The following is a 12,111-nucleotide window of genomic DNA, read 5'->3' as shown; positions in this document are numbered from 1 at the left end:
CGCTCTTCTGAAATCCCTTCATGAGTCACACCTCCCCCTCTCCCTCACCCCAGCTAAAATCCACAAAAATTCAGGTGCGTCTTGAATGAGAAAAATGGCTTGAAATAGTTCGGTCTAAAGGGAAATGCCTTCTTTTCTCTTCATTCTACCGGCCAAGAACAAGGTACGTGCCTTTTTTGGAGGCGTGTGGTATGCCAGTAAATACGGTACCAGGGATTCAGATGGGCCTGGCTGCTTTTCCCTTACTGGCCTGCAGCTCAGATGTCAGCAGGCCCCGGTCACTAATGTTGGCTGCAAACAGGAGCATTTTCCTGGCCCAGCCTACAGCACACGGTGTTGGGGTGCACCCAGGCCCTCAGCCCTGCTGCCGTGGTCTGGCTCCTGCCACCCCCCCGGCAGCCAGCAGAAAGCTCGTGCAGCCCCTCCAGCACCTTCTGCCAGCTCCAGCGCTGCACGGCCACTGCTGCGGGGCTGTGCGGGAAGTCCCGGGAGGCTCGCACTTCTAGCACCAGAGCAGGGGCGATGCACGGGACCCTAAGAAGTTCGGACGTCCCTGCACAGATATCCCCTGACACATGCACATGCACACGCACAGCACACCGCCACCATCCCTACCTCTATCAGAGCACCCCCACTGCACAGACCCAGGGCAGGACAGACCTCACCCCTGCCCCCAGAGAGCTCGGAGCCACGGCAGGGGAAGACAAAGCCAGGAGGAAACCCCAAGTCCCTTCAGCGGCAGATCAAGCCCACATGCCCCGAGTCTGGGCCACACTTGTGCCGCACCTGACACAACTTGCGACCAGCAGGTGCAAATATATACCTCCCCCACACACACACAAGCTGGGATCCAGATCCCAAGTTGCCCAGCCCTCCTGGAAGACGGTGCATGGCGGCAGCGCTGCAGCCCCTGCACCTTCATAGCCCATCTGGAAAGCAGCAGGAGCAGGAAGGGAATATCCAGCAGGCTGACACCCTCATCCCCCAGGCCCCGCGGTCTGCTAATGTGCTGCTCCGCGCGCCTGCCAGCCATAGACTCAACAGGGCACAAAGCACAAAGCAGCCCCACGGGCTTGGAAGTCGAGACAGAAATGCGGCCAACGCGCCGGTAATGAGGGTATTAGTGCTCGCTTGGCTCCTTTGTACACAGGCAGCTGTGAAAGCAGGCACAGGCTGAGGGAGCCTGGTGCCCGCCGAGCAGGCAGTGGGAACCCTGCCTCCCTGCCTCAGTTTCCCCACCTATGCAATGGGGAGAGCAGCACAGCCCTAGGGCAGAGGGACTCAGAGTGGGAAGGGAAGGGAGGGCAGCCATGGGGCAGGGGGACTGAGAGCTGGAAGCACGGCACAACCCAGCGTGCTCCACATCACGTGGGCTGCACACATACACGTGCACGCTCCCTGCTCGAGTGCAGGGGCCCGGGTCTCAGGGGAAAGCCTGCCCCAGCTCCCTGGCCTGATGCTTGGTCCCGAGTCTCTTGCTCCGGCCCCCGAGCCAGCAGATCACCACTACCCCAGGTGGGTCTCGCTACATCCCTTTCTGCCAGGGCTTCACAAACAGCTCTGACCTGCTCCCGCCAGGAGGAAGAGGGAGAAGGGGGCTGATACCCACTTCCCAGGCAGGGAAACTGAGGCACGGAGCCACTAAGTGACTTGCCCAGGGCCCTACAATCGGTGTCAGAGGGCCTGCTCAGGAACCTCTTTGCCCTGCGAGTCTGCCCCCGACTTTGGGCTCCACTCACACTGGCAGGGGATGCCTATGCCCAGACCCCTCCAGGCTGGCCTCGTCTGTCATTAGCAGCCCAGGCTGTATTCATCAGTGCAGGGGCTGGCGCCGGGCAGCCTTCCCAGGTGCAACCAGCACCGCAGCTGGCACAGGGCGGGCAGGCAGGAGAAGCCTGATGTAGGACAGCTTGTAGGGGGGTAGCAGGAAAGCAGGGAGATTTGGGGGAGCATGGGGAAGCAAGCCCAGGCACCCCAGCATGCAGGAGCAAGCAATTCCTGCACAACTGGGAGTAGCCAGGGGAATTCTGCGGGGCAAGCCAGGCCTGGCAGCCAGGTCCAGGGGAGGCAGGCAGAGGAAGAGGTCCCCAGAGTCCCCTCTGCAGCTATTGCCTCGGGGACGAGAAAGGCAGCTGGAGGGAGAGGAAGCATCCGAGTGCCCCCATCCTGCCCCCCGGCAGGCAGCGCTAGCAGGGAAAGGGTTACCTGGATGCTGCGCACCAGCTGGGAGCCAGACCCTCCCTTCCCAGCAGGGCTCGGGCAGCCTTATTTAAGCCACGGGGACTCTAGAGACAGGGGTTTTATTCCACCCTGGGCGCCTGTAACCCAGTTAGCTTCCCTGAGGCTTCCTCTGCACCTGCTTTACCACCGTGACCCCTCCCACCCTTTCAGCAAAGCCCAGAGGCACCCAGCTAGGGAAAGCCGGGGGCCAGTCCCTGTCCGAGAGGAGTGCACCGCGGATAAGCGGCCCCAGCATCCAGCAGGAGCAAGCAGAGGGTGTTAAGCTGGGGCTGTCCCTGCTATTCCAAAGCAGCCCCTCCTCGGCCTCTGTCCCTAAATCAAGTACTTGTATCCCCAGGACCCAAAGCACTTAGCCCCCCTGGCACTCGGGAAGTGGATACAGACAGGTCCATGGCGGGTAGCAAGGAAGCCACCGGACATGGCCGGTCAGACCGCTCCAGCCAAGTGCTGCATGGGCAGGACAGCCACAAGCACGGACCGGCAAGCCCACAAGCCAGGTGCCTGCATCGCAACAGCTCTGAGCGAGGTGCCAGCTTAGATCCGCATTAGGTGCTGCACAGATCCCCGCCGCCCGAGGAAAACACCCCTGCCTTGAACGGTGCCCCCTGCAACCAGGCCGAGGAGAAGGGACATGACCGAGGTCTCCTAGCATTTCAGTGGCAGAGTCGAGGAGGCCCTACCCCTTCACCAAGCTGCACGCCACGGCCAATCAATGTCCTACAGGCCGGGCGGCTGACAGGCCGTGATACAGGTGCCCACAGTTATGCAGCACAACCAGGGGGTCAGGGGGAACAGCGGCTACCCCCAGCTCTGATTTACAGGTAGTTACCACCCTCGCTATCTCAGGCAGGGCCAGGCCTAAGGCTGGCAGGAAGGCATCAGCCAGCAGGCTCGCTGCACCTGCTGCCTACGTGTCACACTGTCGCCAAGCCCCGGCGCAGCGGATGAGTCAGCCGCTGCGGCACAGGCAGGGGGAAAAGCAGCTGGCAGCCCCGCGCCTCCTCCATCGCAGGCAGCAGCTGAGAGCAGCAGGGAGCTGGGCAGGGCAGGCGGGGGTGCAGGTGGCAGCTCGGCCGGGGACACGGAGTCTGGCTCTCCCTGCCTTGAATCAATATTGACTCTTGGGCTGATCGCTGGGAGGCAAAAGAAACAAGAGAGAGAGAAGGGAGGGGAGAAGGGCGCCAGCGAGAAGGGGCCGGACTGCCGTGGTCTGGGCTCTGCATGGCCAGGCAGACGTGGTCTCTGCTTCCACAACGGATGGACATCCTGGAGGGGGGATGGGGGCTCAGAGACAGCCACGGGGACACGACCCTCCATGTGTCCTAAGACTCACTTTCCCCACTTGCAGTGCCCAGCCTGACATGCACTACGTGGCCCTGGGGCTGCGAGACTTCAATCGCCCACGGCTCAAGGGAGCCTCAAGCTAGGAGCAGCGATTTGGAAAGCCCAAGGACATCCCCCATCCCCGACCTCTCTAGGCTACAGCAAGTTCTTCCAGGCCCTTTGGCATCATCCCCATACCTCAAGTCAACAGACAGGGAGACTGAGGCACAGAGAAGCTAAGGGACTTGCCTGAGGTCACCTGGCCAGTCAGTGGCAGAGCTGGGAAGAGACCCCCAGGGGTCCTACCCCTCGCTGTCCTGCTCTAGCTGCTAGACTGTGCTTCCTCCCGGGGTCCAAACCAAGAGTGCCCCCTGCGTCCCGGCCAGAACGGGCGCAGGAATTGCAAGGCACAGCTGACAGCTGAAGAAAGCTGCCCACGTTCAGGTTTCTGGCGGGGTCTTGAGGAAAGATGGGACAGGCCATTCCCGAGCAGCTCGGAGGTGGAAGGGCTTCCAGGACCCACAGGTCTGCAGCCAGTGTGGGCCACTGTGGAAAACCCCTGCCAGCCCATGGCAGCCTGCAAGGTCCAGGGAGAGCGGGTCTCGGGCACTGTCTTTCATGCCACCCTGTCTCCTAGAGCTGCCCGGCCTCCTCCATACCCTGCAGGAGGATCTGGGCAGGGGCAGCCCTTCCAACAGCTGCCTGTTTTCACCCTCCTCTGCAGCCTGGGCTATGGGGGTCCCACGTCCCCGATCCCCCATGGTCCCACGTTCCTGGGGCAGCTCCTGGGTATGTCTCAGCTTATCTATCTCCCAGCATTTTTGCAGGGGCCTTAGCTGCTCTGGTCCTGTCCCCTGGCAAAGGGCTGCACGCTCTTTGGTCATGCTCTGGAGGAAAAGCATCAGCCCACAGCAGACGGGCCAGACTGTCCATGAGATATGAACTCGTGCGGCTCCAGACCGCTGCCAGACTGACTGACTCCCTGCTTCATGGGGCTGCTTCCCGGCCCCTTCAGCCTTGCAGCATCCCTCCCGTGTCTCCCCAGGACACGTATCCATCACGCCCTGCCCATCGCCCGCCAACTGCTCTGTGCAGGTGCGGGGAAAAGCATCATCCTCACAGCAGCTGGGGCTCGTGCCCCATAGCATGAAGGTTTTTGCCCCCCTGTATTTACAGCTTTACCCCTCCTGGCCTTCCCCACTCTCTGCAGAGCAACCCAGGGCAACCTGGAGAGGACGCCTGAACCTTTAACACAGACTTCCCTCCTCCGTCTTGCTTCTTGGGCATTTGAGTTCAGCAGTGCTGGATGGATTTAAAAACTAGCCCGAGTAAGCCGTCACCCCCACCCCCAATTAATCAGCTCTCACTCACATGGCAGTCCTGATGTCGTAAACCTGCCCTGTTCCCTGACTCATGAGAAACAGGTCAAACCTGAATTTTTAATGCAAAAAACAATCAGGAAAAAGCCTGCTCTGTGCTTCCCCCCTCACCCCCCAAGGAAAGCGTTTTGGGTCGTCTGAAATCATCCTAAACCAGCAGAGAGGAAAGGGAGGGGGGAAAAAACCCACCAAAGCGTTTTTATTTCCTTTTGCACGTGGCTTGGAGAAACGCTGACTCAGGCCCGAGGGGATGCAGAAGATAAGACGTGTGCGGAGGGCGCACAACCGCACAGCACAATGCGTTTAAGGGGTCTTTCCTGCGTGCGATGCAGCACCGAGCACGCCTGGGGCGCAGCACGGGGTTGGGGCTTAGCTCTCCCCTGCCCCAGGGGGGCTTGGACACGGGGCAGAAGGGAAGCCCCACGGTGGAGACCAGGGGTTGGGTTTGAGTTGCGGGAGAGATCAGAGAAGTGAAGGAGGAAAGCTGGCACCAGCGGAGAACGAAAACACTGGCACCAATGCCCAGGCCCGTGATGACAGGGGCGCACACAGAGGCAGCCAGGTTTCATTACAGGGCCCATCCCTGAGAGGTGCCTGGGCAAAGCCCGTCGGGGCCGACATGCAGGACGCAACACCCGTCCTGCCCAGAAAAGCCTGGCAGGACAGAGGAGCCTGCACCCAGCACAGCTGCGGAAAGTCCAGGGAGGCCAAGAGTTTGGCTGGGCTCGTGGTAGGGGACGAATGAGCCAGGAACAAGCCTGGGCTGAAGCTTCCTGCCCATGGCGAAGGACCAGTGGGGGACAGGGTGCACGGCACGCCGGGGTGGCCACCGCAGCAGGCAACCGGGCACACCAGACTGCCATCCGGGCAGGCTCAGCCTCATCTCGTCCAGTCCCCAAAGGACACGGGGCTGAGCTGGGAGCCAAAGGAGCAGCCTCTGGACTCGGAGATCCGCCTGGACTCTCCCCGCAGATTGCTTCGTCTCTCTGTGCCTCAGTTTCCCAGCCCTGCCTCGCTATCCTCTCTCAGCTAGGGGACGCAGCTGCCCACCCAGGCCCGCGTAGGGCGTCCCGAAGCCGCCCAGCGTTTCTGCCTCTGCAGACGGGATGGAGCCCCACGGCCCACGAGAGGACACTCCCCATGACGGGGATGGCAGGGCTGTGACTCAGTGCCTCGTCCAGGCTGGGCCTGGCTCTCACCCCACTCCCCATTCCCTCATCACCCAGGCAGGCCTGCTTGCAAGCAGGGCTCTTTGCTCTGCCTCCCCGGACGGGCTGGCAGGATACTGGAGCAGGGCAGAGCAGACAGCCACTCCCCTGGGGCCGGCGGAGCAGCTCCCTGGTGACTGAGGGGCCGTGCACACGACAGAGATGTTGGAGCTCCCCATCCCTCCTCATCGGGACCTGGGAAAGCTGCCACAACCACGGGACTGGCCAGCCCTTGGGCAGCTGTGGGAGAACAGGAGCATCTGCGGGCTCTGGCTGCAGACCAGCAACACGGTGCAAGGCGCCGTACAAACCCAGACCCTTGCTCCACAAAGCCCGCACGTCTGCACAAGGGTCTGCCCGGCTCCAATGCAACCTGGAAGCAGAAGGGTCCCTCCCCTCTCTCCTGCTGCCATGCACTCTCGGGCTTGCCCTCACCCTCGATTGTGCCCATCCAGCCCCGACAGGCCCCTTGCTCCCACCGCTGACCAAGCACCTGCCTCCTGGCTTGCCAGAAAAAAAAGGGGGAAGCACATGCTCCCCTTCACCCCATCCTCACCCCCTGACCTGCCTCCCATCCTCTACAAGCACCTGCCCTAGGTGGTGAAGGGGGTGGCACCGTGACTCATCCAGCCTGGCACAGACCTTGCAAGCCTGTCAGCGGCCCTCAACCACTCCCACCCGGAAAGCAGTTTAATATTAACCCCCGGCTGAGGGTTGTTCTCCCCCTGGGTAGTTAATCATTACAGGGGGTCCTCACGCACCCAGGACTCACCTGGGGTGGGGACAGGGATGTTCTTCCTCCCCCTTCCTGCCCTCGCCCCATCCCAGGCCGTCTCCTCCCTTGGCACCCAAGCACAGCGGACAGAAAGCCTCTGCCTGGCTCCATCCAGCTCAGCCCTTCTTTGCCCCAGCCGCAGGGCTGCATGCATGCAAGGGCTGCACTGGTGCTGCAGGGGTTGGGTTCGATCCCTGGATCCCAGACAGCACCGCGCGCTGCATGGGTCTGTGCCCAGGGGCGTCGGAGGAGGGTTGTTGTCTCTGCAACGGCCCAGGGGCCCTAAAGGAAGTGAGATCTATTTGGCCATAACTTTGCCTGGCCTGATTTCATAAGAGAGCGATGACAGACCTCCTTGCAGGCAGCGAACGGGAAGCCACACGCCAGCAGAAGGGCTCTGGGGGCAGGAGAGCTCTTGGTGGGGACACAAGATCTGTGGGGCAGGAGCTGCCGCTCTGCCCCAGGCTTGCATGGGACCGGGGCTGGGGACATGAATACATGCTGCACGCAGCCGATGGCACGCGACGGGGGTCCAGGCGGCTGAGCATGGGACAGGCCAAGCGAGAACATAAGAAAGTGGGGCTGGAAGGGACCTCATGAGGTTGCATCTCGTCCAGACCCTGCTCAACCACGTGTCTGTCCAAGCTGCTTCTGAACATCGCCGAGGATGGAGATGCCCCAGCTTCTCCACACAGCCTGGTCCAGCCCCTGACCACCCTCAGAGTCAGCAAGCTCCCCCTCATCTCCAGCCTCCGTTTCCACTGCTGCAGTTTGAAGCTGTTGCTCCTAGCCTTGTCCCCTACATGCACAGAGAAAAGCCCATCTCCACCCTCTGTCGTGGCCCTTCAGGGACTTGAAGACTATCAAACGCCCCCATCCAGGTTTCTCTTCTCCAGGCTAAATATCTCTAGTGCTTTCCACCTTTCCTTTTCACTCTCATCTCCCAGGCCCCTGGTCATTGCTGTTGCTTTGCACTGGACTCTTCAAACTGTCCACACCTTTTTCAAAGCACAGGGCCCAAAACTGGACACAGGACTCCCCTGTGCTGAACGGAGAGGAAGACTCGCTGCCCTGGATTTACAAGTGATGCTGCTGTCGATGCACCCCAGGATGCGGATGGGGGTTTTTGCAACAAGAGCCCACTGTGGGCTCATTCAGCTCGTGGTCCACTATAACCCCCATGTCCTTCTCTGCAGCATGACAGCCCAGCCAGTCCTTACCCACTCTGTACTGGTACATGCAGTTATTCCGTCTCTTTGCTCTTATCCTTGCTGAAGCTCATCTCATAGACTGCAGACCATTTTTCCAGGCTATCCAGGTCGATCTGGATCCTAGCCCTGCCCTCTGGTGCGTCTGCAATCCCACCCAGTTTGGTGTCACCTGCAAACTTGCTAAGCCCGCACTCAATCCCCTCACCCAAATCATTCATGAAGATGTTGAACAGCGCTAGATCCTGGGCAGACCCCTGGGGGACCCTACTTGATACCCCCTCCCAACTACACATCGAGCCATTGAGGGCTACCTGCCGAGTTTGAGGATCCAGGCAGTTCTGCATCCACCTCACAGGACTTTTGTCTAGTCTGTGTTTCCTTAGCTTGCAAAGCTCCAGGTGCTCCAGCACCCAGACACCCTGGAAGGGAACCGAAGGGGTGTTGGAGGGCACGTCTGGCTGGGGCTGCAGGGCGATGAGCATCCCTGAGGAAGGAAAAACTACCCCTCTGCGCAGCCCAACCTGGCACTGCCACGGCCCATGTGCACCCTGCAATGCAGGTCAAGGATGTGACTGCTGCATGCCATGCAGAGGGTAAGAGAACAGCTGTCTCCTCAGCCCAGGAGCCAGAGAGATCGCAGCAAAGGAAGCCTAAACCCGGCTGCCAGGGGTACCTTCCCCCACGCCTGGGGCCGTGGCACACCTGACTTGCACGCCACCTGTGCACACAGTCACATGGGCCTGGGGGCAACGGGAGGCCGGGAGAGCTGGCTGCCACCCAGTGCCTGGGAACAAGCAGGGCTGTTTGCCTTTCCATGGTGCCACATGCAGCCTGCAGGACTCCCACCCCCTGCCGGCCCCCCCCCCCCTGCCAGCGGCCGGCTCCACTGGCAGGTTGCCCGGAGCTGCCGGCTCAGGTCTCCGTGCTGCAGAGGCAGAGGGGCACAGGGCCAAGCTGAGGACAGGCAGGATCCTCTGGGCTTCTCCTGCAGTAGAGCAGGGAGCCGTGGGCACAGCTGAGGCTGCAGACCGGGCTGGAGCAGAGGGCTGGGTAATGGGTCCAGCTTTCAACTCCCAGGGCCCATTCCTCCTGCTAGTAACAGCCCCAGAGGGGAAAGGGAGGCCAGATGAACACACACACTAAAGACGATCCAGTTTTGCACTGATGCACAAGCATCTCCTGGATCTTTGACTCCAGGCACCGGTCCTGCCGGCGCAGGCAGGAGCTCCCCTCTCACCAGCCGCATGGATTTCCAAGGGCAGGAGACAACATGGGATCCTCCCGCCTGACCTGTCGTGGCTGGAAAATCCCCCCGACAATGCCTGGAGCTCCGTGCCGTCACTGGGCTGCCGCCTTCTATTTACTCACAGGCGAGCTGGAAAAAGCTCCGTTCACCCACAGCGAGCCAGTGCGTGGGAAGCGCGCGCAGCTCGGCCCACACCATTGAGGCCTGCAGAAGCCAGTGGGCTGCAGGGGGAGCGTCTGCCCCGCGGGAAGGGGAGCTCAGAGTGCCCTGCACCGGGACCTGAGCTCCCGCGTGGCACCTGGGGGGAAGCAGCCGGGAGATCGGCTCCCGTGGGGGCTGCCCAGAGGGGAAGGTGGCAGCGCTGCTGTCTCAGAAGCAAGCGTGGAAGTGGCCGGCTTTGCAGCAGAGCCGAGGTAACAACCCACCCCACTGCGCTCTAGTGCTGAGCCCCGAACCCCAGCACTAGGACGGGTGCCACCCACAGCCCCTGTCTGGCTCCGCAGCGGGCTGCTCCCACTCAGGCTAGAGCCGGGTCCCTGCTCACCTGCTAACCCCCGGATCAAGAGCTACCAAGGCACTCTGTAGAGGGCATCCCGGACCTGCCGCAGGCATCTCAGTGCCTGAACCTTCTGGCCCCTACCTGGGATGGCATCTGCACGGCACCAACCACGATCCCGACACAGGAGGTAGCTAACACTGCACCAACAGGCACAGACAAGGAGGCCTGGGCTGCTGGCACCCAAGTATCTGGAGAATGCCACAGCACGGGCAGCAGATCTGGGACTCCGGTTCTCTCCTGCGTGCACTCGCCTTCCCCCGATTTGCAGCCTGCTGCACACGCTGCACCCCCTTCTCCCCCGCCAGCTTCCCCAAAGGCGCCAACGAGGGAGCAAACCCTGCCCAAGGCACTGCAGGGCCTAGCAACAGGCCAGCTCCGATGCCACAGCCATGCCAGGCTCCTGCACTGCTACCTGCCACCTCCCTGCGTGAGTGCCGGGGACGCGGTGCCCTTGGCACCAGCTCACATGAGGGCAGGACAGAGCCAAGTCCTTAGCCCAGAAAGGAAGCGCTGGAAGGCTGCGAGGCCTCCGCTGTCCCAGAGGGTGCAAAGGAAAGAGGGGGCCAGGGGCAGGGGGGGTCATGCCTTCACAGGCCTGTGCCCTGCTCAGGGCAGCAGAGCCAGCAAGTGATCTCGCCACGGGCAGGCACCCACACCAGAAACCAGAGTCACTCCTGCCTGGCCCCAGAACCGGAGCAAGACTACTGCCGGCACAGCCTGGTGCTGGGCACGGAGCAGTGGCTCCCTGCAAGCAGGCCCTTGGAGCTGGGGTCTGCCGTGTCTGCTTTGGGGGCACAGAGCAGCTCCAGCAGCCCCGAGCGAAGGGCTCAACTCTGCTCAGACAAGCCCGATCATCTGGCACGTGCTCTCCTCTCCGCAGCTAGGGCATCAGCTCCCAGGCCAAGGGCTCCAGGGCAGCAGAGACAGGAGGAGGGGAAAGCAAAGCAGCTGCTCCCCGGGGGAAGGCTCCCATTAAGGGCACTTCCAGCAGATTAAAGCCATTAGCCAGATGTCACCAGCAGCAAGGTTATGCGCGGGGGGGCGGGCAGACTGCCAGGGCCCAGGCATGGAGGGCAAAGGGAAGCAAGGGGCACATGCCCCCTTGGTGCCCATTCCCCAAGCACTGGAGCAGCCAGCACATGATGGGGAGACGCACGGCACCATGCACGGGTGGCACTGGTCTGCGTGAACGCCATGAGGTTTGACAGTGGGATTAGGCCCGAGGACCACAGCGCAGCAAGGGAGCCCCACCTTGCCACCCCGACCAAGTGCCACCTTCCTTACCCCGCCCAGCTCCCCCCGCCCTGGCCCAGTCCGGCACGCACACGTGGCAGTCTCCGATTGCACGGGCTGGTGCCAGGTGGCGATTTCAGGCTGAGATCCTGGCACGGGGAAACAGGACACCGGGCCGGCGGCCCAGCTCCATGTGCCGGTAACTTAAGGAGCCCGGGACAGAAGACACCGGAGGAGATGGAACATCGATGGGATCGCGTGCGGCAACGGGACCCAGACTGCAAACAGATACACCCCCTGCCCCCCGCCGGGCACGGGACCCACACACCCCTGCCCCGGGCGCCTGCAACAGGGGAGCAGAGGCAGCAAGCGTCTCCCCTCCGCGGCTCTGCAGCCTGGCAGCCAACTACCTGTTACTCCAGCCCGTGTGTGTGTGCATGCCTGTGCGGGAGCATGCATGCATGTGACCATGCGTGTGTGCACGTGTGCCCACGGGCATGTGCGTTCACACACACCTGTGCATGTGTCCACACACTGGTGCATATGTATCCATGAGGGTGCGTGTGTATGCAGGCCTGTGCATGTACGTGCGTATGTGCACACGCCAGTCCATGCGTGCCCACGAGTGTGTGTGTGTCTCTATATGTGCCTGCACACCAGGGCATGTATCTGCGTGTACACATGCCAGTCCATGTGTGCCTATGAGAGGGAGGGTGCATGCCAGTGCCTGTACATGTATGCCCAGACGCCCGTGCATGCGTGTGGATCCGTGTGCGCGCACACCTGTGCGTGTGCGTGCGCCCCGGGCTCACCTTGATGCGGTGCAGGGACTTGTCGGGCTCGAGCAGCTGGACCCAGACCGCCACGCCCGCCTTGCTGTAGGTGAGGCTCCAGCCCCCGGCCGCCCCGCCCTCCCCGCCGGACCCCCTGAAAACC

General features: G+C 62.1%; 1 protein-coding gene across 1 annotated transcript in view; it reads right to left on the bottom strand.

The window, feature by feature from the left end:
• The window catches only part of STARD10 (StAR related lipid transfer domain containing 10), a 26,134-nt gene that overhangs the window by 12,589 nt on the left and 1,434 nt on the right, over nt 1-12,111 (bottom strand). The window contains exon 3 of the mRNA XM_014527096.2: nt 11,988-12,102. Within this exon, the coding sequence (XP_014382582.2) occupies nt 11,988-12,102 (115 nt within the window). The remainder of the gene's footprint in view (nt 1-11,987; nt 12,103-12,111) is intronic.

This window comes from Alligator sinensis, unplaced genomic scaffold, assembly GCF_000455745.1.
Source record: "Alligator sinensis unplaced genomic scaffold, ASM45574v1 scaffold2476_1, whole genome shotgun sequence".
In the NCBI taxonomy this organism is placed as follows: domain Eukaryota; kingdom Metazoa; phylum Chordata; order Crocodylia; family Alligatoridae; genus Alligator; species Alligator sinensis.
Note: the sequence above shows the minus strand (reverse complement) of the source record. Positions and strands in the feature narration are given on the sequence as shown.